At 40.2% G+C, this 27,711-nt stretch overlaps 3 protein-coding genes across 15 annotated transcripts in view; 2 read left to right on the forward strand and 1 right to left on the reverse strand.

Annotated features, from left to right (window-relative positions):
• Positions 1–8,363, reverse strand: part of ARID4B (AT-rich interaction domain 4B) — a 147,781-nt gene extending 139,418 nt beyond the window's left edge. For 6 of the 7 annotated variants that reach the window (XM_055308833.1, XM_055308832.1, XM_055308830.1 and 3 more), the window contains exons 1-2: positions 7,953–8,363; positions 7,083–7,137 (exon numbers count right to left, since the gene is read on the reverse strand). In XM_055308833.1, coding sequence (XP_055164808.1) covers positions 7,083–7,088 — 6 coding nt within the window. In that variant the 5' untranslated portion in view covers positions 7,089–7,137; positions 7,953–8,363. The remainder of the gene's footprint in view (positions 1–7,082; positions 7,138–7,952) is intronic. The other variant, XM_055308831.1, reaches the window with a different exon arrangement.
• Positions 7,389–8,895, forward strand: LOC129499119 (translation initiation factor IF-2-like). The gene is made up of 2 exons (XM_055308754.1): positions 7,389–8,358; positions 8,477–8,895. Exons 1-2 carry the CDS (start codon positions 7,389–7,391, stop codon positions 8,893–8,895), a joined length of 1,389 nt encoding a protein of 462 aa, XP_055164729.1.
• GGPS1 (geranylgeranyl diphosphate synthase 1) lies at positions 8,759–27,387 on the forward strand. Of its 7 annotated transcripts, XM_055308843.1 has the most exons (5): positions 8,845–8,955; positions 9,500–9,613; positions 12,563–12,655; positions 17,764–17,834; positions 18,070–19,156. In XM_055308843.1, the coding sequence occupies exons 3-5, from the start codon at positions 12,586–12,588 to the stop codon at positions 18,829–18,831; spliced, it is 903 nt and encodes a 300-aa protein (XP_055164818.1). In that variant the 5' UTR covers positions 8,845–8,955; positions 9,500–9,613; positions 12,563–12,585; the 3' UTR covers positions 18,832–19,156. The 7 variants fall into 7 exon arrangements, 6 of the variants coding, with proteins under 6 accessions (XP_055164821.1, XP_055164817.1, XP_055164818.1 ...); XM_055308842.1 differs by lacking the exon at positions 9,500–9,613 and having other exon boundaries at positions 8,820–8,955; XR_008662311.1 differs by lacking the exon at positions 8,845–8,955 and adding an exon at positions 27,118–27,387 and having other exon boundaries at positions 9,030–12,655; positions 18,070–19,359.
• The last annotated feature ends 324 nt before the right edge of the window (positions 27,388–27,711 follow it).

The raw sequence follows: 27,711 nt of genomic DNA on the forward strand, positions 1-27,711 counted from the left end.
GAGACCCAGGATCGAGCCCCACCTCAGGTTCCCTGCATGGAGCCTGCTTCTCCCTCTGCCTGTGTCTCTGCCTCTCTCTGTGTGTCTCTCATAAGTAAATGAATAAAATGTTCAAAAAAAAGCTTCCTAAGTGGTCAGCTTCTATTCTATCTTCAACTTGCCTTCAACCTGTTTTTAACACAGTAGTCGGCGATCCCTTAAAACTATAATGAAAATCTGCCACTCTGTAATTAGACTGCAAATTCCTCTGTTCAAAACTCACAGTTGTTCCCTATTTCTATCAGAGTAAAAATCACAATCCTTAACAAAGGCCTTCAAGGTTCTAGATAATCTGATCTGCTCTGTCCCCAACCTGCATCCCCTTCATCTGTCTGACCCATGCCCTCCTATTCTCTTCTCTTCTTACTGCACTCCAGCCACCCTGGCCTCTGTGCAGTTCACTGAACATGCTGAGCTGCCTGGAAAGCCACATGACTAACTCTTTCACATCCTTCAGTCAAGTATTTGCATATATGTCTTCTTAATACACCTTTTTGACCACCTTATTTAACACTATAACCTCTGCCCCAACTTCCACATTCCCTACCCTCCTTACCCAGCTCCACTCTTATTTCCATACTATTTGCCACCTAATAAACTAGATTACTTATTATGTTGATTCCCCTTTGTCTTCCCCACTATACCTTAAAATGTAAAATCCAGGGATCCCTGGGTGGCTCAGCGGTTTAGCGCCTGCCTTTGGGCCAGGGCACGGTACTGGGGTCCCAGGATCGAGTCCCACATCGGACTCCTGGCATGGAGCCTGCTTCTCCCAATGCCTGTGTCTCTGCCTCTCTCTCTCCCTCTCTATCATGAATATATAAATTAAAAAAAAATCTTTAAAAAAAAATGTAAAATCCACAGGGCTGGGATTTTGTCTCGTTCCCTGAAATAATCCTAAACAGCTAGAACAGAGACCAGCACATAAGTGTTCAATAAATGTTGGATAAATTTTTTAAGTGTCCAAATCTTTGGTGGTCATGTAATACAATGGCACAAAGCATCTGAAGTTAAACACACAGCTCTCTAAAGTGTTACCATAGATAGTGTTAATTCCCTAAAAAAAACAGAACGATCCACTCCTCCTAGAACCCAAGAAAATTAAAAATATATGTTCACACAAAAACGTTCATAGCAGCATTTATTCCCAATAGGCAAAAAGTGGAAATAATCCACATGTCCAACAGCTAATAAGTGGATTAGCCATATGTGGTATATCCGTTAAATGAAATATTATTCACCAATAAAAAGGAATAAAGTACTGATACATGCTACAAAATGAACCTTGAAGATACTATGCTAAGTGAAAGAAGTCAGACACAAAAGGCCACATGTGGTATGATTCCACTGACAGGAAATGTCCAGAACAAGCAAATCCATAGAGACAGAAAGTAGATTAGTGACTGCCGGGGGAAGGACAGAGGAGAACGAGTGACAGCTAATACGTACAAGTTTCTTTTTGGGAAGACAAAAACGTTCTACAGTTAAACAGTAGGAATATATGCCCAATCTTGTGAAAATACTAAGTACTGATCTGCATACTTTAAGATTTATTTGAGAGAGAGCTTGCACACACCTGCATGCCAGACTGCGCTCAGCGCAAGAGTGGGGGGAGGGGACAATGGGAGAAAGCATCTCAGGCCAACTTTCTTGCTGAGCTGCTGAGCCAGAAGCCTGAGGTGCAATCCCACAACCCTGAGATCGTGACCTGAGCTGAAATCAAGAGTCGAACACTTAACTAACTGACCATCCAGGCACCCCTGAACTGTACACTTTAAAAGGGTGAATTCTGTGAATTCTATGGGAAGGAATACTCAGGTCAATGTTCATGGCTCACTAATAAGGGAACACTAAGAGTTGGGAATGCCTTCCTGGCTGCATTCAATCTTCAGAATCCCATCCACCAACTAATCACAGAAAACATATTTTAAAAGGGGAGGCAGGGGGCTAGTCATCCGTAGGCAGCAATAAGCAGAACTTTCCTTCACATCCAATCCATTCAAATCCTATCATCCCCACCTGCAACACATCCACCTCTCATACCTGGTCCACCACCATCTCTCACCAGAACTAACCTGGCAGCCTTGCCACTGGTGCCCCTCCTTCTAGTCCTGCTCCACCCCAGTCTATTCTCCCAACAGCAGTTACTGCTTAAAAATGTACATCAGATCACTTCACTCTCTTGCTCAAGACCCTTCAGTGACTTCCAATACACTCAAATTTTACCCTAAGTAAGCCCTTCCCCATGGCCTACAAGGCCCTACAGTATACTGGTCCTTGTGATCTCTCTAGCCTCAGCTCCTACCACTCCAGCTCTAAAGGCCTTCTTCCTGTTCCTTAAGGTATGCCAAGGTCAAACAGGCCAAAAACATTCCTCCCCAGGACCGTAGCATTTGTTTTTCTGCCTGGACTGCTCTTCCCCCCAGATAACTGAATGGTTCACACTATTACTTGTTTCACATGATGCTTTCCACAAACAGGCCATTTATTACACCTCAACTAAAGTTAACACTTTCGGGGGATCCCTGGGTGGCTCAGCGGTTTAGCGCCTGCCTTTCACCCAGGGCATGATCCTGGAGTCCCAGGATCGAGTCCCACATCGAGATCCCTGCATGGAGCCTGCTTCTCCTTCGGCCTGTGTTTCTGCCTCTCTCTGTGTCTCTCATGAATAAATAAATAAAATATTTTAAAAAAATAAAAAAAATAAAGTTAATACTTTGTCTTTCTGGCACTGTAAGCTCTTACTCTGATTATGCTTTGTCTTCACAGCACATCACCTTTTTTTTTTTTTTTTTTTTGGCATGGTGTCCATCTATCCTAAAATGTAAAGTAAACTCCACGAGGTTAAGAACTCTTTTTTTGTTCACTGCTGTATCCTCAATACCTAGAAGCGTATCTGGTACATGGAGGGCATACAATGATCTGTTCAGTGACTGAATTTGCAGACTGAAGCAGCAAAAACACATTTTTCAGTGAAATATGTACTCATCCAGCATACTTAAAAAAAAATTACAATAAAGAATTAGCAATTTAGACAAAAACCAAGTCATTATTTTACAAAATTACCCGTTCATCAAAAAGACCACAAATTCATAGGACAAAATACATATGCTGCATTATATATGTAAATCCTTTCAAATACTACAGTTTAAAGTTAACTATGAAGTTAACATTCACATGGAATTAACCAAGCCTCTGAGTTCTCTTCATCCTACCTGATTCCTTAATCTTACATCTTAACTAGTATATGTGGACATCACACAGGTCCCTTCAATACTCAAAACCCTATACATCTTTCCTCAATGCCAATATATTTCAGTTGACAATAACATCCATCTCATGCCCCAAGAAACTTCCATCTTCTTCCTACCCCAGGGTTAGTTACTAGGTTCTAAATTCTGCTTCCTAGGTATCGTTCAAGCCCTTACCTCTCACTTGGACATCTCACTTGGAATCTCCAGATCTTCCATTCAGAATACGTCTAATATTCACTACAATACCACCAAAGTGACCTCTCCATAAATCCACCAACTTTACTCCTCAAACAACCTTCAGTGGTTCCATGTATCTTTCAAGAAAATTTTCAACTCCCTAACTTAGCCTATCTCCCATCACTGCCCTCCTATTCCCACTCCAAATACATTATGCTTTACATTAGGCACAGTTAACTAACAGTTTCCAAATACATCATCTTGGTTTTTTCCATTTTCCTAGATGCAGTCCCCTTTCTGCCTCAAACGCTTTTCTACCCTTCTTTGCCCAATCAAAACTTTAACACTTAGCTTAGATGTCAATTCTACCAGAGAACTTTCCATGACTGATTTAGATGTCCTCTTCTGTCCTCCCACAGCACTTACCACAATTACTGTATAGTGCAGTCAACACTCTTATAATTCAGTATGTGCTGTTGTGCTTTATTTTTCTCCGTCTTCTACTGGATTGTGAACTCCTTGAGAGCAGATCTGATAGCTTACTGACCTTCATTCCACACTGACTGATGCATGCAAGTTGTTGTTGTCAAATGAATGATTTATGAAAGGGGGTGGGGGAAGAGGAATAAAGAAGAGAAAGAAAAAGGGTAGATGGAGTGACAGTAGACAAAGGAAGGCAGAGGGAAGAAGTGAATAAAAAGAAGAAGAAGGTGAAAAAGGAAGGGAAAGAAAGAAGGAAAAGAGGAGCAAGGGAAAGAAAAGGGAAAAGGGAGAGGAGAAGAAAGGCATAGAGGGGTGAGAACATGCACATAAGCAAAGGGCGTTTGTAATCGATCCATTATTTGTATGCGTTCTGACGCTAGTGATTCCTGAAGAGTATGGTACATCTGAAAAAACTCCATCTCCCCGAGCTTCTAAGCACAACCATCTAAATCACTTATTCCATAAAGATTCTGAAATCTCTAGCCTCTCCAGCTTCTCCCACTTCACTTGAAAATTTACTGCAACGTAATGAGAGATGTTAATAACATGTACAATGTATAAACAAGAAAACAGTTTTAGTTAGAAAAAAGTAGGAAATGAATCTGACATAATTAAGTCTTGGAATCATTTACAAACTTTTAATAATCTAGGATTTCCTGATAATGTGCTATTACTGATACTGGAAGATCTATAAAAAGTATAAAAAATAAATCCAACATAACCCCAATATCATGACCTATGTTAAGAACAAAACTGCTTTTGTGTTACAGTGCTATTTCTCAAAAACACACTGGGCAAAAATATTACAAGACAGAATACGCTAGTGAGTAAAGAGACTTTATTTTAATAAACTCTTGAATACTACAGCAAAATTGTTTCTAAAACACGTAACACTTTAAATGAGATATACATTTTTATTTTGGGACTTTAAAGCAACAACCAGAAAAGTATTACTAAACATTCTTTCAATGGCATCAATAGACTGTCACTTAATAAAATTTAAAAATTTCTTGTGACTAATAAAGCAGATAATAAAAACCTAAAAGCTGCCTCAAAGTACAAACATGTTTTGTTAGATCTGATAAATAGCATAAATCCTTCTATAACTCAGTTGTCATTACAATTTACAAACAGGGAATACAAGAAAAAAGAAAACTTACGCCTAATATAATCACTACTAAATACTTTTTGAATTGCAACTTTGTTAAAGCAAAATACCAATTATGGGCAGCCTCTCAATATTCACCATGTAAGAAATTAAGTTCCAAGAAATGAGCTAATTTGTAGTACTGCTGACTGCCAGTGTACTCCCGTTGAGAAGGCTCACTATATATACAGTAACAGGAAGTTCTTCTTGTATAAAATTAGAAATTTTCTTTAATAATTCCTTCCTTTCAACATTACTAGTACCCTTTTTCAAAAAGCAATAATAATGGAAATGCTAAGCACTTAAAATTACTAGTTCTAAAATGACACCAAAAAATTTGCATTTGCCAAATACTATGAAACTTTTAAGGCTAAAGTTTCCAACGTACTTTCATTTTTTAAACATGCAAGTTTAAAAAAAAGGGAAATGAAAGGAAGAAAAGGCAAGAAAAGAAAATTTAAATCTTAAGGACCTCCAACTTACTACATTTCTTTTAATCAAACATTGACAGAGTACCTAAGATATACACCGGGAACTACAACAGATTGCAATACCTATCACAAACTAAATTCTCTTATTCAGCTTCTGAATTTATTATATGTTATTCAACCCAATGCCTTTCTTAAGAAATTCTCACCCAATACCAAGGAAGATATACGGTTTTCCTTAAAAAATTCACTTGTCACTGTTTTATACAGGTCACAAGAGTTATAGCTAGCATCTGTGAATAACAAAAGGGATTTGTTTCTGAAACATCATTGATTGTATTTTTCATTTACATGAAGGTGAGACAGAAAAATTCAGCAGATATTTTCAGTTTATAGCACCCCAAACTCAAGAAGAAAAAAATCTAAAAAAAAAAAAAATCTACAACTAACCTTAATAAGTTTATATAGCTGATAAATATTTTAGTCACAGCTTTTATTTTCTTCCATAAACACAAGCATTACAAATTTTCATTTAGATGCAGTACTATAAAAGCAGAAAATCCTAAAAGTTGTTTTCAAATAATTCCAAGGAACTACCAAAAGTAGACATTTATATTTTCACATACTATTCTATGCATTTCTATACTTGTGAACACACCCTACCCTTTCAAGCACTTCTGAATTTGTCACGAATGAAAAATATCTCTAGTCTCTAAGTTCCACCAGTTGAATCTAGACATGTCAGATATCAAACTAAGGCTTTTTATTCTCCGATGTATTCAAGATTGACAGCATTCAATTACATATACCAAAAAAAAAAAAAAAAAAAAACCCAAAACCAACCTATACTTTCTTTCCTTGCAATAATTTGTTCCACGAACTAAGTAAATTCTACTTTTTACACACTATCCTCCATTCAGTTAACATGTTTATATTTAAGAGGAACCTGGCAATGGGTTTTCCACATCAATCCACACTGGTTCTATTACAATATCTGACAATTTACCGACTAAAAGGATCAAAGAAAAAATAAACCAAATAATCCTAAATCCCAGGAAATACAAGGAAAAACTGAGGTGTGTAAAGATTCTCTTCAAAAATCTCTCGACTCAGATTATTTTCATAGCTTACCAAATAGGTCTTCTGCTAAAAACTCACAACACTGTTCACACAATAAACGAGATTTTCTTTCATCAGTGTAATCGATAGAACCACAATACAGTTCAGTTTCTGGAGTCAGATTACTTGACCTGCTTTTTCTGTTTTACCTTTTAAAATACTCCATTTCATGCAATTACTCCTGCCTTACCCTGCAAGAAGAGACGGTCTATATGGGAGAATTATGCTCAGTGTGACATCCTGTAAGTGGCCCCAACTCCACAGCAAAGCCGACAGAGCCACACCAGCTGACCCCCATCGTCTTCCGGGAAACGGGCTCCGGCACCCCGCCACCAAACACACCTTCCTCGGCAAAACTCGGAGGCCCCACACACGGCCTCCACCAAACCCCCCTGTTCTGTAACCCCGGAGGTCGGTTTCCGTAAGCAATCCTACCTTCATGATGATTCCGGGACCGCGATCCCCTCGAAAACACCAGATTCACCTGCACCTGGAGGGGAAACAAAAGACACCCAGTCAACACTACAGGCACCCCTCTGCACCGGCGGGAGTGCAGGGAGCCGGGCGAAGCCCGAACCCCGAAGAGCGAGCCGTAGCGGGCGTCAGCCCCGGACCCGCGACACGCCGACGAGGGGGCGCCCCGCGCGCGGCCTCGCCAGCCCCGCAAACCGAGCCACCTACACAGCTCGGCAGCTTCCCGTCCCCATTGTCGGGACCCGACGGAGTTTCCCGTCTCCGACAATGACGCCATTTCTGTCAGAGAAGAAACTCACAACAAGCCCCGGGGCCGGCGCAGGGCCGGCTGTCCCCACCGGGGGCCTCTGGGCCCCGCCGAGCGGCTCGGCGCCCCACAGGGTCGCGCAGGCCCCGGCTCCAGGGGCCCCGGGTGGGGGCGGCGGGAGGCCAGGCGGGCCGGAGCGCCGCGGGCAGGACGACCCGCCGCACAGCCGCTGCCCACGTCCCGTTCCCAGGCGGAGGCCGGACAAGTGCGAGCGGGATCCCCGGCGGCCGGGCCGCGGGGGCCGCCAAAGGTCCGAGGGGCCGGCAGACTGCACGGCCCCCCGTGCCGGCCCGGGCCCCCCACCGCGGCCCAGAGCCGCTAAACCGCTGAGTGTGCGGCCGCCAGGATGGGGGGCGACTCGCACTCTGCAACTGCATGGGGGCGGGGGCTCCCGGGAGGCCGAGGCCCCGAGCCCCAGCGCCCGGCGAGGCACCGAGCGATCGGCCCCCGCTCCTCGGCCGGGCCGGGTGACTCCCGAAACGACCCCCTCACGAGACAGCGAGAGCCTCAGAAAATGCCCCTACCTTCCGCGGAGGCGAGCTCTGACCCTGGCACGGCCAGAGTTCCCTCCCCTACTCCCCCCCAAAACCAGTAGGCCCGGGGGAGAGATGGGGGAAGAAGGGCGGCGGGTCCAGCGGTTGCTGAGGCTGAAGCTCCGGCTCCTCCTCCTCCCGCGGCGGCGACTGGTACCTTTGTTTGGCGGCCGCTCGGGCTCCCTCGCTGGGGGGAGGGGGGGACGACGAAAAATCCCTCCCGGACTGGAGGTCCGGGCCCCGAATCGCGCTGCCCTCCAGAGGACGGCAGCGCCAGACCCTCTGCGGCTCCCTCCGGGCAAAGGTCCAGGCGGTGGCCGTGGCGGCGGCAAGCTTAAGCTCAAGACTCTCCCTCCGCTCCGGCGCCCGAGCTCCTCACTCCGGACTCGACTGACGGGCAAACATCGCTCCCCCCCCCTCAGTGCCCCCCTCCCTTCTCTCTCCCCTCCCCTAGATGCTTGCCCCTCCCCTACCTCTTTCCCGGATGGCCTCTTAGACGACCTCGGATTGGTTAGCGTTCTTTAGAACCCGCCTATATCCCATTCTTATTGGTCCTCGGAATACAAACAACGACGCCATTTTCCCACCACTTCTATGGAAACTGAAAGTTACTCCTCAAAGCTTGCCGGGAAGTGTAGTCCAACCTCTGGGGCCAATGCGCAAGCCCTTGCCCAGGAGAACTGCAAGACCCGCAATGCCCCGCGCCTGCGTGGGACGAGGAGCGAGGGGGAAGGAGAGGAGGCGGGGCGACAAAGCAGAGGGGAGGCGGCGACGACGCCTGCGCAGTGTGACCGGGATGGCGCATTTTCTTGCTTCGAGTAATGCAGTGTCGCTGGTGGCTGAGGAGGGTGGAGAGTTCTGTGGTGAAGCAAGGGGAGGGACCCATGTAGACGTCAGGCGGAGCCTTGGTCAGAACTATAAAGTGGGAAGTTGATGCTGGGTACTACTACTCCCGGACCGGCAACGCGAAAAGTTGTGATATCACCGTTGAACCGTGAGCGGCTGTGGTGGCGGCCGGGGGGGGGGGGGGGGGGGGAGGGAACCCGGATGGGAAATGAGGGCGGGGGAGGCTGGAAGGCGGGGTCGAGAGGAAAGAAAGAAAGGAGGGTGAGGACCCGGATGCTGAACCGGATTGTGTATGAATTTTCCGTACTTGCTAGAGCAGGGGAGGAGCGGTAGGTGATCCGGTGCGGCGGAAGGGGGCATCTGAGCGGAGAGGAAGCAGGAACCTCACTGACCCTGCGGGCTTCGTACGAGTAGAGGAATCGCGTGAAGCGGTTTTGCCAAGTCTCTTAAAAACCTGCCTTGAAGTTATTTAAATCTATTGCTTGTATCTCGGGCAGTTTTCTTCAGCTCTGTCATCTCCCAAAGTTTGCGTGGAAGGACTCACTCTGCGTTTCACAGCCAAGCTTACGTTTGTATATCACTATTTAGCAATTTTGAAACCAGATCATTGCCGGGGTGTGGGGGAGGGGGGAAATTGCATGGTATTTTTATCTTTTTATAGTGAAAGCGTATGCCCTGATTTCATCCTCTAGCGCGTTTCCGTTGGTTCATTCAGTCGTTCACAAATTTGTTGAGTGCCTACCATGTAAAAAAACGGTGCAGACAGGAAGTAAAGTGGACACACGAGTGTGACATTGGTAATGGTGGTGAGTAATACAAAGGAGAGTTACGTGATGCTTTAATAGAATAGGGGCTTTGGCTTAAGGGAAGCAAAGTGAGAATCGAGCTAAGAGTGAGTTAGCAGGAGTTAACTATGGAAAGAAGATTCCAGACGGAGAAAATAGCATGTTGGAAAGCCAGGTATCTAGAGGGAACTTTAATAAAAGTTTGAAGAACTAACGTCGTCATCGTCCTCATAAAAAGATAAAGTCTGAGGAACTGAAGAGGGGGAAGAAAGCCGGAGAGTCGCCCAATCTTTAAGGAGCTTTGTTCTTACCTGAGAGTAAAGGGATGTCTTCGCAGGGTTCTCAATCGGTAGGGAAATAAGGCCAGATCTGAATTTTGCAAAGATTCCTGGCTGAAGAATAGAGGTCTGGATTAGAGGGGCAAATGCAGGGAGCCCAGCCAGGCAATTATTTCAATAGTAGTCCACATTGAGGGGACAATCTGTTTTTATTAATATTCGTCCGTCAGGGATCCCTGGGTGGCGCAGCGGTTTAGCGCCTGCCTTTGGCCCAGGGCGCCATCCTGGAGACCCGGGATCGAATCCCACGTCGGGCTCCCGGTGCATGGAGCCTGCTTCTCCCTCTGCCTGTGTCTCTGCCTCTCTCTCTCTCTCTCTCTCTCTCTCTCTGTGTGTGTGTGTGTGACTATCATAAATAAATAAAAATTAAAAAAAAGAAAACCCTTTAAAAAATATATATATTCATCTGTTAATTGTGTGAACAAATTTAAGGCAGTTTTCCTGTTTTGAAAGGGAGTAGTTTCAGACTCTCTCACAGATCCATTCTGTAGTCATTCAATCTAAATAAAAATAAGTTAGTATATCTTGTGTAACACTGACACCTTTTTATTTGAATCTAGTATCTGATGGCTGAAATTTCCAGCTATAATAAATAGGAGTCCTTTGCATTAAAAAACAAAACAAAGCAAAACAAAAAAACAGGGAGGGCATAGGCCACAGTTTGTAGAACCCGTTAGACTTAAGACAAAACATTACTTTTCAATACCTAGAAAAATTGCGGTTCCTCTGTTTTCCCACCACTGAGAATACTTACATATAAACATCCTCTAGGAAAGGAACATTAATTGACTCACTTGTTAAGTGAGTGTTCTTACGGTAATTTTTTAAAAGCCTTAAGAATTGAAACACAGGTTAGCTCTGACTTCTGGGCAAGAATATACTTGTCTCCAGAAGGACATAAAAGAGTTATTGAAAGGTGGATTTATTCACTTTAAAGTTAAGTGTGTTCTGGAGGCTGTGAAAGAATAAACATGATTATGTCAACCTAATTGGGAAGAGATAGCTACCAACTTTTAAATTCAGAAGTATGTAAGAGATGCCTTTTTAAATTGTTTATCCTACATTTAATTGTTGTAATCTTTTGTGTAAGTGATTATTTTTCCTGCTTGTCATCTTTTTTTAATCTCCCAAGAATGAGGTAATGTGTCAAAGTTTAAATTGTGTAAATAAGAAATTACTGAACTGATTTTTAGATAATTTCAAAATATCTTTTCAACTTTTTTTCCCCTTGTGACATGCTGAGTATTGTCGGTTAAGGCAGGTTTAAAACTATCTACATGGAACGTTTCTCTTTGAGGTCATATTGCTAAGATGATTTCCTTTGCTGGAGTGCTCAATTCTTATGATTGTTTCACCTAGGCACTCAAGAGATTACAAAAAACACACTTCGGTTCATGATCCTACAGACCAAATCTTTTTTAAAGAAGCAAAAGAAAGATAAACTTGAGAAACTTTCTAAAATGCCAAAATGTCAGAGCAGTTAGAAAAAAAGATTCCTAAGATAAGAACAAATAAAAATAGCAATAGATACTTGGAAGGAAACAAAGTAGGGATTGGATTCAACAGTAAAGAAGGATTGTAGGAAATACCGAAGTAAATGTAAAACTCAGATAATAAATCACTACAGGAAGGGACCCCTGGGTGGCTCAGTGGTTGAGCGCCTCCCTTCCGCGCAGGGTATGATCCTGGAGTCACTGGATCGAGTCCCGCATTGGGTTCCCTGCATGGAGCCTGCTTCTCCCTCTGTGTGTCTCTGCCTCTCTCTGTGTCTCTCATGAATAAATAAATAAAATCTTCAAAAATAAATAAATCACCACAGGAAAATGTGTGTGTGTGTGTGTGTGTGTAGATACAAGGTAATATTTTTTATAATTGCATTAAAGTTAATGCACATCTTAAATTAGAATCTTTGAAATGGGTTGATTTCTTTATAGAAAGTAGGAGAGAGGAGTTTTTGCTGTATATTTTAAATATATAAAATTTATTCATCTTAATGCTCACTGAAAAAAGTATGTTTACTAATTTTGTAATCAATTAAATAATAGGATCTAATTCTTTGGATTTGTTTTGACAGTGATTTGATGTCAACAATTTAAGCTTTTATGGTTGAGTAAAATAAGAAAGGCTTAATACAACTTTTGTAACTAAGGAAATCACTTAGAGTCTAGGTGAACTTTGACCAATGAAATACTTGAAGATTTTCCTTTTTTTTTTTTTCCCCTTATAAGAGGTAATCAACATATATAGTTCACCCATTTAAAGTACATATGTTAGTATATTCACAGGGTTGTGCAACCATCACCACAATCTAATTTTAGAATATTTTAATCCCTACGAAAAGAAACTTCGTACTCCCTATTCTTCCTGCCCCAATGCTAGGCAATCTCAATCTACTTTCTGTCTTTATAGATTTTCCTATACTGAACATTTCGTATAAATGGAATATAATTTGTGGTCCTTTGTGACTGGCTTCTTTCACTTAGCCTGTTTCTAGATTTCATATATGTAGAATTTTCTTATAAAGCAAAACTGAAAGTCTGCCTGCACAAAAACACCTTGAGGTACAAATTCCTTTGCATTTGAAATTCAAAATTAATTTAGTTAATAAGATTATATTTCTCCTTTTTCACAGATCAGCTTTGAAATTTAAAAACAATGGAGAAGACTCAAGAAACAGTCCAAAGAATTCTTCTAGAACCCTATAAGTATTTACTTCAGTTACCAGGTAACTGTTTAGTTATGGTCCATATAGGGTCTTGTTATAGAGTAGTGGTCATTCAAACACTAGCATACAGAAAAGATTAGACTTACCAGCTCTTAAGATTTCCTCTTTAAGGTGATACGTATGAGAAAAATGACAAATAGAACGTTTTAGTTTTTTTGTTCTTAAAAGGGACATTTTAAGCACCCTTTTAAAAATCTCCAATGTGGGGTGCTTGTGGCTCAGTGGCTCAGTTAGTTAAGCATCTGCCTTTGGCTCAGGTCATGGTCCCAGGACCCTTCTGAGTCCCACATCAGGCTCCCTGCTCCTCAAGGAGCCTGCTTCTCCCTCTCTGCCTGCTGCTCCTATCTCTCTCTGTCAAATAAACAAAAATAAAAATAAATAAAAAATAAAATTAAAATATACAATTGTACAATATAACTAAAAATACTAAAAACTTTTGAGTACGTCATTGGAGGTTTTATTCTTTATGGATGAAACACATTACCCATTATTTAGATATTAGAGGTTTTTATGCCAATTTTTGTAACAACAAAAAGCTTCACTCTACTTTCCACATTCTCTGCTATCATACACACTGCATTTCTTAGGCTACTCGTTCCTTTAAGAGCTACATAGTAATGCATCTCTAAGTCACATTACTTGGAAACATAGTCCACATTACTCCTATAGCAAGATGGATCACCTGAACATGGCTTCTTACAGTAATACCTGCCTAGTCATGTATATGTGCATGTTTTCTTTGGTATTTTTGTAACTTGATTTAGAAAATTATAACAGCAAGTAAAAATTCATATATATAAGTATGGGTTCTCATAATAAAAATTCAGTCACAAACCAGTTACTTAAAAATTAGAATGATCTTCTAGAAATTATATAGAAGGTGGTAAGTTAGTTGACAACCATATAAACCTATTTAGCCCAGAGGATAGGTAACCTATGGACCAATGATGTTCCCAACTGAATCACAATAAACACTTTAATTTCTATTCTAAAGTGCACACCTTTCTTTATGAGCACACCTCAGTGGTAATACGTGTTTCCGTTTGTAAGCCAGGAGAAGATAAATATGGTTATCCAAGGCAGAAGAGTAGTAGCTTCCTAGCTACATCTTGGAAGCCATCATGATTAGGGTCATTTCTATTCTGGTAGACCTACGTGCTAATGCCAGTGTTTCAAAAGAATGGGGGGAACCGTCTACTCCCAACTCAAATTCTACTCAGCCATATTGTCTGATATAACTCACCAAAGATTATTACATGAAATATAGTTGACAGCATAAAGATACTCCATAATACAACAGAAGCAATATAAGAGGATCCCAAATTTGTTGGATATAAATTAGCTTTCACTACTATGATTCCAGAGTCAAAAAATAAGTAAATAAAACAAAATCCTTCTTAGAAGTTAAAATCCAAACGTCTTAAAGATGAAATCTTCAAGAGCCAAAGGACAAAGAAGACATACTTTTTAAAAAAACTTTTAGTCAGTCTGTTACTATTTTTAAATTCATTACAAATAGATGTACAAATAGTACACCTCTTTATTGCTTACATGCAGGGCAGATAGGGCAGACATCTTCGACTGCCTTGCCCTTGGCATGATGCTGCTGTTTTTTGACATATAACTGCACAAACAATGATTGTAAGTATAGCTCAAAAAGTTATCCAAGGAGGCACCTGGGCAGTTCAGTCGGTTAAGCATCTAACCTCAGCTCAGATCATGGGATCAAGCCCCATGTGCTCAGCAGAGAGTCCACTTCTCTCTTAGTCTCTGCCCACCCTCGGATCCCCCACCCCCATTGTACACTCAGGCATGTTCTCTCTCTCAAATAAATAATCTTAGAAAAAAAAGAAGAAAAAGAATCAAAAAACACAAAAGAATGAATAATGCAAAGGGAAGCTGCCTGCTATTTAATATTTAAGAAAAAGCCAAGAGGCGCCTGGGTGGCTCAGTTAAGCATCTGACTCTTGATTTCAGCTCAGGTCATGATCTCAGGGTGGTTAGAGAAGATTCTCTTTCCCTCCCTCTGTCCCATTCCCTAAAAAAAAAAAAAAAAAAAAAAAAGCCAAGAGACCCCTTCTGAGTGATATTTAGTGGTAAGCGTAACTACACTTATTTCAGGGTCTCCCACTGAGAAACATGGTGATGTTTCTCCTGCACTCTACCCATCTGTTGTTGGACTTGTTTTGTAACAAGTTTGCAGATACTGGCTAGAACTGGGCTGTGGTAAAACATGTCTAAAGAGTGTCTCCTGTTCTGCTACTGTGTAAAGCAAAGACTGTAGTTACATTTTAGCAATAATGTTTACCTGTGTAATGAACATTTTTTTAATCCTCTGTAAATGTTACATCTGTAACCTTTTTTTTAATCCTCATTATCTTGAAATAGGTAACATTAAGCCATTAGGTAACATTTAAAACTCTCATTAGTTATCTCACTTTTTAAAAAATTAAATATGATCTTGCATCCACGATAGAACGTAACCTCGAAAGATTTTCCCAAAGAAACAGAAAACTATTGGGCACCTGGCTCAGTCAGTGGATCATGTGACTCTTGATCTTGTAAGTTCAGGCCCCACATTGGGTATAGAGATTACTTTAAAAATAAAAATCTTTGGAGTGTCTCGGTGGCTTAGTCAGTTAAGCATCTGCCTTTGGCTCAGGTCATGATTTCCGGGACCTGAGATCAAGACCCCTGTCAAGCTCCCTGCTCATCATGTTCAGCAAGGAATCTGCTTCTCCCTCTCCCTCTGCCTCTCCACCGCCACCCCCCAAGCTGCTCATGTTCTTTTCCTTCAAATGAATAAATAAAATATTTCAAAAATAAATAAAAATCTTTAAAAGAAATAAGGAGTGGGGGAATTGAGTGGATAATGGGCATTAAGGAGGGCACTTGATGTAATGAGCATTGGGCATTATATGTAACTGATGAATCACTAAATTCTACCCCAGAAACTAGTAATACAGTGTACGTCAACTAATTTGAATTTAAATACAAATTTTTTTTTTTTTTTTTTTTTAATGGGCACCTGTTAAGCATCTGGCTCATCATTTCAGCTCAGGTCATAATCTCAGGGTTGTGAGATCAAGTCATCATCAGACTCCATGAGGTGTCTGCTTGAGATTCTCTCCCTCTCTAAAAAATAAATAATATCTTTTTTTAAAAAAAAGAATTAGGAAATAGCATTATGGATAATAAGGCTATTTTTCACAGAGAACTTTAGAATTCCTAAAGTAACTTTAAAGGTGGGCAAGACCATTTGATCTGTTGGAAAGTTACTCTTGCTAATGAAAGATTATAATAATTAACTGTTAATATTAGGATTTTTCTGAAATTTGTGAAGTCAAATGACTTTTACTTATTTGCCCTAGTGTAGGTCCTCAGGCCAAGAGTCAATAATGTTAAGGTCTCCTGGAGACCCAGGATCGAGTCCTACGTCAGGCTCCCTGCATGGAACCTGCTTCTCCCTCTGCCTGTATCTCTCATGAATAAATTAATAGAGCCTTTAAAAATAATAATGTTAAGGTCTTTTAAAGAGGAAAGGTAATTGGGAGGCACCTGAGTGGCTCTGGGTTTTGTCAGGCTCTTGATTTTGGCTCAGGTTGTGGGATCAAGTCCTGTGTTGCACTCTGCACTCAACATAGTCTGCTTGTCCCTCTCCCTCCCTCTGTGCCCCTATCCCCACTCATGTGCACTCTCTCTAAAATAAATAAATCTTCTAAAGGAATAAAGAGGAAAGGTAATTACTGTTTGTTTCTTTTAATTTTGAGGAATCTCTATGACTAGCTCCTGTTAGAAACTATTTGGGGCCTTAAAAGTATCAATCCAGACCCCAGAATCTGGTGAAAGGAAAAAAATATTAAAGCACAACTGCATTACCTGTAAGTTAAGCCATTTATTGTGCTGTTTTTTTATGTATATTCTAAAGTGAAAGGGGAAATGTGGTTCCACGTTCTTTGTGTCTGTCCATCTTCTCAACTTGTGTTTTAAAGCAATATGGGTTATTTTTTTTTAAAGCAATATGGGTTATGTTGCATAGTTGTGCATTGTAAGAATAGCTCACATTGGCTTTTATTAAACTAGAAAGTAGATAGAAAGTATAAAGTATGTAGCTGCTACCCAGACCATTGCTTACCTTAAAAGTTAGTAGACAGAATATACTGCTTCTTGAACCCTAAGAGATCCTTCCCTTTTAGACTTCTCACAGAAAAATACAACTTTCTTTCATTTGGACATGTGATGAAAATTAGTATTAATTTGCTTGGGTGATTGGTGCTGGGAAAATGTAGGTCTTAGAAAATACTGTTTTTGTTCCCTTAAACTTTTTATGTAACTTTTTTTCTGAAACCTCATCTGAAATTAGGGTGTTACTATGCATTCACTCTAGCAGGAAGCTTGTAGAATGTTATTAAATGAACTGGTTGGGGTTTTTATCTACCATTCCTTTATATGTGGGCTAAAATGACTTCTATTGATAACTACTACCCAAAGACCTCTTGAGCTTTCCATGTAAGAAAATGATAAAATTGAAAAACTAAGTCAAAATTAACTTTTGGCTAAGTTGGGATGCTAAAAGGGAATACTTCAGGGAATGGTCATCTCATTTTTTGATAGGAAAGAGGCAGAACTGTACAATCTTGAAAACCTTAATTTAAAGGAATTGTAGATAATTTTAAGAAGTAATTTAATGAGATTTTATTGAATGCAATAGCAAATTATATTTCGTTAGAAATACCTATAGTTCTCTGAAAAGGAGTGCTAATTAACTGCCACTAACAAGACTGGCTTATTTTTCAAAAAAGGAATGAATTAGATCATACTTCCTAAAATGCTATTTCATTCCAAAATTGTTGATACAAGTTAAGATGAAAGGAATGGCTTACTAGTAGGCCATTTGAATACTTTAGAATCTCTTTGCCCTAATTTTTTTTTTCTTTGCCCTAATTTTAAAAGACTGTGAGCTTTTAGAATATGAAGGCAGAGGGGGCAATAGGAACCCAGCAGGGATGGGGCTGGATTCAAGTCTGAACAGCTTTCCAGGAAGTTTCTGAATGTTTTTTATAGCTGAAATACTAATTTTATTGCCAAATTTTATTCTTTAATTTTAGGTAAACAAGTGAGAACCAAACTTTCACAGGCATTTAATCATTGGCTAAAAGTTCCAGAAGATAAGCTACAGGTATTTAGCCAAATCTAACCTTGTTCTTAATCCCTAACGAATTAATAGGTGTCACATAAAATACTTCTTGCTCTTAATTGAGTTTAATGCTGATAAATGTATTATTTTATATTGAGATTGCTATATAATTACTCACTGTAAAAACTAAGGAATCCAAGACTTTCATAACGTTAATTAAATACTAGTGTTTTGAATACCTCAAATAAAATGAAACTGTCATTGTCTTTTTTGTTAGATTATCATTGAAGTGACAGAAATGTTGCATAATGCCAGTTTGCTCATCGATGATATTGAAGACAACTCAAAACTTCGACGTGGCTTTCCAGTGGCACACAGCATCTATGGAATTCCATCTGTCATCAATTCTGCCAATTATGTATATTTTCTTGGCCTACAGAAAGTCTTAACCCTTGACCACCCAGATGCAGTGAAGCTTTTTACCCACCAGCTTTTGGAACTTCATCAGGGACAAGGTCTAGACATTTATTGGAGGGATAATTACACTTGTCCCACTGAAGAAGAATATAAAGCTATGGTGCTGCAAAAGACAGGTGGACTATTTGGATTAGCAGTAGGTCTCATGCAGTTGTTCTCTGATTACAAAGAAGATCTGAAGCCACTACTTAATACACTTGGGCTCTTTTTCCAAATTAGGGATGATTATGCTAATCTACACTCCAAAGAATACAGTGAAAACAAAAGCTTTTGTGAAGATCTAACGGAGGGAAAGTTCTCATTCCCTACTATTCATGCTATTTGGTCGAGACCTGAAAGCACCCAGGTGCAGAATATCTTGCGCCAGAGAACCGAAAATATAGATATTAAAAAATACTGTGTACATTATCTTGAGAATGTAGGTTCTTTTGAATATACCCGGAGTACTCTTAAAGAGCTTGAATCTAAAGCCTATAAACAAATTGATGCACGTGGTGGAAACCCTGAGCTCGTAGCTTTAATAAAGCACTTAAGCAAAATGTTCAAAGAAGAAAATGAATAATAAGCCATTCTTGATTAGGCCTGGTAGCTTATTGTAGTTGACTATTTTTTTTGTCTTTTAGCCTATTGCTTTTTTAACAACTTGGACCAAGCTGTCAGTCTCCAAAAGTGGATAGGGGTGATGTGAGTAAGGTTGTTTCAATTTATAACCCCTTTGCACAGATAATCATAGTACAAAGTTGGAGGAATCAAAAGGAACCACATTTAAATAGGTTTTATTTGAATGTCAGAATGTGCTGTGTTTGGACCTTATGGACAACTGCCACAAACGTTCTGTTGATTCCGTCAATAAAGAAGACTTCAGCTTCCAGGAATTTTTATCCAAATACTTCCTAACTGTACTGTGTGGGCAGTTCCTCATTTGTCTACCCCAGTTCCAAGCCAGTGACTCCTTGGGGCCAGTTTCTGTAGCTAGCTAGCCCAGAGACCACTGGACCTCCTCTTTCTTCCTAAATGTTGCTACTTAGAATATCTCAGTCTCCTCTTGGAAACTCCCTCACTAAAGTCTTCCATGAAAAAGCTGACTATGGTAAGCATTAAGCAAAGGGGGTCCTTTTTCTTACCCCCTTCCTTTTTTTCTTCCTCCCTGCCCAGCAAATTTTGCTCTTTAACCAAGGAGTCTCCACTTAATGAAATTTATATGCTAGCCCAAATTCATTCTTTTTTTCCTTTTAATCTGTGACCCAAAACATTACTATCCGCGTACAGCAGTGTCTTTCCATTTAGGAAGGAAAAAAAAAAAAGTACATGGAAAAAGTATTCTAGGAAGGAGCCTTTATTTAAGCTTTTTTATATTTTCCTATCAGTAGTAAAAATCATAAAAGAGCTGTTTGCAAGGAGCTTTTGCTTAAGTACAAAAGCAGAGGGAAATGCTCTCTTCCTTGCCATTCACGTCACCACTCCCCCTTTAAGGCAGTTGGTGCTTGAATGGAAAGGGAAGTAGGTATCCTTAATCTCTGTGATTAAAGGAATGAAAAGTGTTAACCTGAGAGCTAGTGACTGACTGAAAAGTAGTCAAAGCTATGCTATCAGGCACTAATTAGCTTTATAGTGCTTTAACCCTGACTCTCTATCCCTTTTGTGTAATTTCCACCTCCAAACCCCTGGAACCATCTGTGGCAATAAGAGGTAGGGGGGATAAAAACAATCACCCTGATTCCTTCGTTTAGAAGTGTTGCTGACCTCCCAAAATGAAACTTTTCCAGAAACCTTGCATTTTGTTTGAGTGGTTCTATTATAGTATATTAAATCAGAACTAATCACCATGTCCTTGTATGAGAGATTATCACTGAAGCCCTCAACCTAAATTTTTGAAAAGTTGATTATTCCATTTACTAGCTTTTAATCTTCCATTTGAATCTTCCATTTTAAGTGATATAAAGAAAACTTAAAATCATGGGTATTTATGCTGCATTATGGAAACTTGAACTTTGTGTTTATGAATCTGTTACTTAAAAGCTTAATGATTATTCAAGAAGATCTAACACTATATAGACAAAATATTTACCTTTAAGATGAAGGCTCCTTACCTAATCAAATTAAGTTTGGCCTGGTACTATTCATGATTCTTTGTCATTTGTATCTGGCCTTTGTTGATGACAGAAATGCTTGACCTTGAGTTGGGGACTTTACAAAGCATCATTTGATCCATTAATCAAAAATCTATTCTTTTCACTTGAGCTATCATCACAGTTTGTCAATACAGAAGGAAAACAATGTAAGAGTAGTTAAAAGTTTAATAAAATGTAGTAATTTACTTAGTTTTAAACTCCAGTAATTTTTTTTTTTTTTGTAAAAAGGTATATCTTGGAACACAAGTAAATTAGGTCTTGTCATGTAGAAAACCTGTTTTAAATTTTAAAATGTTTTCACATTTTCTAGTCTTTGGAGGTTGAAAATTTTCTTTGCCAAAGCCAAAAGAATAAAGGCTAAATCAGGTTGCCATGAATCGCTTTCAGAAAGATTTTAAATCCATTAGCTCTTCTCTATTCCATTCTGTTAACTTTTTTTTTTTTTTTAAGATTTTACTTATTCAGGAGAGAGAGAGAGAGAGAGAGGAGAGAGAGAGAGAGAGAGAGGAGAGAGAGAGAGAGAGAGAGAGGAGACAGAAACTTAAGCAGAGGGAGAAGCAGGTTTCTCACAGGAAGGAAGCCCAATGTGGGACTTCATTCCCAGACCCTGGGATCATGCCCTGAGCTGAAGGCAGAAGCTCAACTACTGAGCCACCCGGGCGTCCCCACTCATCTTCTAACTTCCTTTCTTCAACTGTGCCCTACAGTTATTCACTTCAGGAAGCCTTTCAAGGGCTTTCTCAGATCACTTTCCATCTTCCTTTAGGCCCCTTCTCATCCTGCCAGTTGCCAATCCTGGATGCTTCCAACCACCTGCATCTTTGCTCCTCCCACCTTGCTCAAAGCTGCTGGGGAGCCTCTCCAGATGCTGTTAACAACCATCACAAGTTAATATGTTAGGACCTCAGTTAAGCCATTTTATTGTTTAATCCTGATGGAGATTGCACATTTGTCAATCTAATGTCCCCTGCTTCTTTTCCAGTCTCTTCCCAGTTAATGGAAACTGCAAATTTTCCTCTATTTCTTAGGTCTATCTTCAAATTGTCTGCTTTTCATCTCGAGAAAAGTTGTTTGTCCTCATGCCCTTTGCCAAGCAAGCCCTCCTGTTCTTGATTCCCTCCCTTTCTGCCTCTTGGGGGTCTATTCAGCCCCCTGCCTTATGTCCTCAAGATTTATCCATTGGCTCTTTTTTAAATCAGTGTATTCAGAGAAAGGAAAAGGGGAAGGAAATGTACATATATGAAGTACTTATTAGGTACCCAATGATTTGTTTTCTTCAAGCATTTGCTGAGCACAGCTGGGACCTTAAAAAAAGTTAAGCACGTTGTTCTGTACAGCTGGCCTCCTATATGCATACTTAAATGTGTTTAAAAGTTTGGAAAGCACTCGTCTATTGTAATCACATACACTCCAACCAAAGTGGTCTTTCCAAAGCATAATTCTGATGGTCATTCCCATGTCTTACATTTGCTGGTTTTTGTTTTTTTTTTAAGAAGGAATTATTTATTTAAGGATTTTATTATGTATTCGAGAGAGAGCATGAGCGGGGAGGGGGGCGGAGGGAATGGGAGGGAGGGCAACGAGAGAGGGAACCCCAGCATGGGGCTCAATCCCAGGACCCTGAGATCATGACCTGAGCTGAAGGCAGATGCTTAACTGATTTAGCCACCCAGTGCCCCAGGTTTGTTTGTTTTTTCAGATTTTATCTGTTAGAGATACCATGTGAACAAGGAGAAGCAGATGGAGCGGGAGAGAGAATCTGAAACAGACTCCACACTCAGTTTGGGCAAAGTCCAACACTGGGCTGTTTCACACCCCGTGAGGTCATGATCTGAGCTGAAACCAAGAGCAAGACACTTAACTGAGCCACCTGAGTGTCCCTCTTACATTCTCTTTGAATCTTCAGTACAGCCACCTATATAAATCCCTTGGCATAACATATAAGGCTTTCCAAAATCTGATCTCCAACCCACCATAATTAACCATGTTTCCTAATGTTTCACACTCACCACAAGGTTTAATTAAGCTCTGCCATAAAATAGTGTTCATCATTGCTGAGATCTATTTTCATTTGATTCGTTATTATTTTTCACTTGAGCTATCATCACAGTTTGTCAATACAGAAGGAAAACAATGCAATTGTTCAATGTTTCAATGAAATTATTATCATTTATTCGTTACTATTTCCTGGATGCCTATATGCTAGATTCTTTGCTAGGCTTTGGAGATAACAAGAGTGATAAAGACACTATTCCTTAACTTTGTGATTTTTCTGGGATGGAGACTAGTAAATAAATAGCCAATTATTAAACCGCATTGTTAGTACTAGAATCAGGGCCTCTAATTATTTACTTGTCTGCCTCTCCCATTGGATTGGAAACCCATTAAGGGCAAGGACTGTTACTTATTCACCCTTGTATTCCCAGAAGCACTTAATAAATATTTATGAATGAATAAATCTACTTGAAACTAATCTCCCCCACCCCTCAAGGGTTCCATTAAAATAACAAATGTGAAAAGATAACATAAACTTCAAATGTTAGTTTTTGTGTTAATGTGGTTCTACCTCTTAATTTTTTCTTAAATTCTTATTCCATATTCTGTTCGCTTCTGAAAGAATTCATAGACTGCTTACTGTTTTGTCCGTGACTACCATTTTTATCTGAAGCCTGACCTCAAATTCAAGTCCTTTAACTGCCTAGTCACTTGATCTTTCCATCATCACCTTCCAGTAACATAATTAAAACCAACCTATATTTCCATTCCTATCCCTTTACCAATCCAAGCAATGAAATGAAACAACTTTGCTGCATTTTCTGTCACAATCTTTATGCTTCAAGTGATCCAGGAATGTGTATTTTATTTACCCCCATCTCCTCCATCTATCCAGTCCTCCCAAGTCCTATAGATTTGTCCTTTGAAATGTCTCTTGCCTGACTCCCTACTTTGCATTTTCCCTGCCAGAACAAGCTTTGTTGGGATGCCTGGGTGGATCAGTTGGTTAGATGTCTGCCTCCACCTCAGGTGGTAATCCCAGAGTCCTGGGATTGAGCCCCACATCGACTTCCCTGCTGGGTGGGAGGCCTGCTTCTGCATGCGCTCCCCCCTGCTTGTGTGCTCAGTCAAATAAATAGATAAAATCTGGGGATCCGTGGGTGGCTCAGCGGTTTGGTGCGAGTACCACATCAGGCTACCTGCTGATGTGAAGGAGCCTGCTTCTCCATCTGCCTGTGTCTCTGCCTCTCTCTGTCTCTCTCATGAATAAATAAAATCTTTTAAAAAATAAATAAAAATAATAGATTGAATCTTTAAAAAACAAAAAACTGTTGCTGATATTTGGTGGTTACAATACAGAAAACGAATCATCGTAATGGACCCCACAATAATGTGAATTCAGATATAATGCAGTTGGCATTCGGCTTCTCGACCACCCCCCCACCCCCCCGTGCACGTGCACACACAGACATACACACCCCTCCAGCTGGCTATTAACAGACTTCTGGTTTTTTCATTAATCTTACAGTAAGGCAACTTCACATTTTATGTGATTGAATATAATGGACCTTAACAAGTAGTACAGCTTATTTTTACTGTATACTAGCTAGTAAAATATATAGTTGTGTAATAAGCAATAGTGTTAGTAATGTAAGTTATGTTAATGTTAGTAAGTGTAAGTAATGTAAGTTTCAATATTAACCCATGAGTTCAACTTAATTGTGTAGAATGTTTTATGACCATTGATTAATGGGCATCTTTTCATGGAGATGTCTGGGAAACCTTTGTAGCACTAGTTGCTGTATTATGTGCATTCTTTTTTTTTTTTTAAGATTTTATTGTTTTTTTAATTTTAGTTGGGGAGAGAGGATGGAGAGAGAATCCCAAGTGGACTCCATGCTGAGCGCAGAGACCAACAAGGGCCTCGATCCCCTGATCTTGAGATCATGACCTAAGCCTAAACCAAGAGTCAGACGTTCAACTGACTGAGCCACCCAGGTGCCCCTATGTGCATTCTTTATAAAGCACTGTATGCTCTAGGAGAATTACCCATTAATTACCCTTGAATTATATTTATTACTGTACATAGAGAAAGAAAATTGTATCTGAAGATCTGAGAATTGGTTAAATGAATAACGGAAGATTTATTAGTGAGCTGCAAAAGTGATCTGTATATCTTACCAAAACTTTGTAAAGTCACTTAACAGAAATTATAAAATATGACTAAACACCTGGAAAGTAAAACCTTTAAAGAGAGTAATTGTAATAAGTTATTTTTTTAACAGATGTCAGTGTTTTACAAGAAAGAAATGATTTATTAAAGCTGACAGATTGACTCTTGATCTCGGGGTCATGAGTTTGAGCCCCATGTTGAATGTAGAGATTACTTTAGAAACAAATTTTAAAAATTATTTTAAAAAAAAAGCTGACAAATTAAGTCAAACATAAAGAATTGGACATATAAAACTAAGTAAAGGAAACTGAAAATGAAGCAGTTCAAACCAATAATAATATGTCCCTTGAAACAAATAAGCAATTCCAAGAGACAAACTAAAAGATTTTCTTATTTTTAAAGACTTTATTTAAGAGAGGGAGCATGAGAGAGAGTACACGCAAGTACCAGCAGAGGGAGAGGGAGAAGCAGACTCCCCGTTGATCAGGGAGCCCATTGCAGGGCTCCATCCCAGGACCCTGAGATAGTGACCTGAGTCAAAGGCAGATGCTCAGCAGACTGAGCCACCCAGGTGCCCCAAGACAAACCAAAAGATTTTCTAATAAGTTTTATGAAAATGCATTTGTGGTTTGATAACAGAAGTGAACATATAGTTTTTTTTTAAGATTTATTTATTTTAGAGACAGAAAGTAGGAGCTGAGGGAGGGGTAAATGGAGAGGGAGAGAAACAGACTCTCTACTCAGTGGGGAGCTGACACAGGGCTCTATCTCATAATCCTGAGATCGTGACCTGAGCTGAAATCAAGAGTTAGATGCTTAATTGACTGAGCCACCCAGATGCCCCATGAACACATGATTTTTAAAAGTTTCTTGAGTTTATTGAATCCTAAACTTGGCTAATTAAAGTTTGTAAAGCTCTGGATTGAAAATGAATAAAAAAGGAAAGCATTCACTAAATGACTTAGCACTAAAGATATTAAATGTATACCGTTTAGGCAGTATTATAAGGCTTAGAAAGAATATAACTGTGGATAGTAAAGAGGAAACCAAGATAGGATTTCAGCACCACAAAGAATGTCATTAATATCAAGAAATTCTCAATTTGTTGGGACCGCAGGTCCCATATAGCTATCAATTTAAATAGGAAGTTGTTGGAAGAATTTATTGCAATTAACTGGGCTTTATCATGCCTCCAACAGGAGTATCATTTAGCAAAGTGACTACTACAACAAACAAACCAATAATTTCTTCCCAGCTTAGAATACCATCATAGTATATATGGACAATTCATGTCACCTAACTTGTTTTCTTGGAATCCTGTCTCTTCTTAAAGCCCATGCTGCACACAACTGCCAAATTAATCTAATCATTTGCTTTCATTTTATGTCTGCTCAAAAATTATATCCTTACAGGACACTTTATTTTTTCAAAAAGATTTTTATTTGAGAGAGCACAAGAGAGAGCAGAAAGCACAAGCAGGGAAGTGGGGGAAGAGGGGCAAAGGGAGAGAGAGAGAAGCAGACTTCCCATTGAGCAGGGAGCCTGATCCCCAAGATCATGACCTAAGCCAAAGGCAGATGCTTAACCACCTAAGCCATGCAACACCCCTTAGGACAAACACTTTAGCTTCACAGTCAAAGCTCCCTATAAGCAGCTTCCAGGCTTGTCTCCTACCACCATACCTTTTTTAAAAAAAAAAAATATTTATTTATTCATGAGAGACACAGAGAGAGAGGCAGAGACACAGGCAGAGGGAGAAGAAGCAGGCTCCATGCAGGGAGCTCGATGAGGGACTCGATCCTGGGATCGCAGGATCATGACCTGAGCCAAAGGCAGACGTGTAACCGCAGAGCCACCCGGGCGTCCCCCACCACCATACCTTTACTTAACCTAAGCCCACCTATTTCATTCTCCTCTACCTATAGACATTATGCACATTTCTGCTTTAAAGCCTGTACTCGGGGCTTTAACCAAGAAGAACAACAAACAGGTGTGTTTGTCAGCTATAACCTTCAGAGCACAGACGGTAACCTCTGTTACTTGTAGGAAACAGGATCACGGAAATGGAGGCTTTTCTGGAAAAGTGCTAGCGGAGGGCACACGGCATGGTGACACTTTCACCCTATTCTGCCTAATCCTGTCTCTGCTCCACAGCTGTATATAGCCTCTGTGTCCTGCCTTCCCAAACAGAAGCCAAAGGGACCCAGAGGTTGCTGGGTCCTCCTGCTACAGCCAAGGATAATGTGTGCCCTCATTTTGGCCAGTTGGATTCTGCTTGCAGGGAGATTCTTCTTTTTTCTTTTCCTTTCTTTTCTTTTCAAGTAGACTGGACACCCAGCATGGAGCCCACTGCAGGGCTTGAACTCTTGACTGTGAATTCCAGATCTGAACTGAGATCAAAAGTCAGATGCTTAACCGACTAAGTCACCCCAGGTGCCCCTCCAGGGAGATTCTTCAGTGGAAATAAACTTTTGGGAGTCCACTCATCTAGCACCCGACTCTGACCAAATGACTAATAGTACTGTTATTTTCTGGTTCTTGTTATTAGGTATGTGTCCTGAACCTGAACCTGAACCTGGTGGTCCCTTCAGTGAATTCCCTTTGTTCTTAAGGTAGGCTGATCTCCATGCTATAAGAAGAGAAAAGCAAGAAGGCACAAGATGGCTTAAGAGACTGTTATAGTAAATTGCCATTGTGTGAAAAAGAATGAAATAAAATAATTTACATAAATTATTCCTAGTATGGAACCAATGGACAGAAACTGTGAAATAGGAGAAGCAAGAGAGACTTTTCGCATTAAACCATTTATTACTGTTGACTTTTAATGTGTGAATGTATTATCTATTCAAATATTGAAAATCTTACAAATGAAAGCACCAATAAACAAGAAATATTATCAATAAGATAATTTTTTTAAGTTGGCTACTTATTGGGGTGCCTAGGTGGCTCAGTCGGTTAATCTGACTCTTGATTTTGGCTCAGATCATGATCTCAGGGTCCTGAGATCAAGCCCCAACCACCCCGCTCCCCCAGTCAGGCTCCTCCTGGGCATGGAGTCTGCTTAAAATTCTCTCTCCCTGGGGCACCTGGGTGGCTTAGTGGTTGAGCAACTGCCTCTGGCTCAGGTCATGATCCCAGGGTT

This window comes from Nyctereutes procyonoides, unplaced genomic scaffold (assembly GCF_905146905.1).
Source record: "Nyctereutes procyonoides isolate TBG_1078 unplaced genomic scaffold, NYPRO_anot_genome, whole genome shotgun sequence".
NCBI classification, from domain to species: Eukaryota; Metazoa; Chordata; class Mammalia; order Carnivora; family Canidae; genus Nyctereutes; species Nyctereutes procyonoides.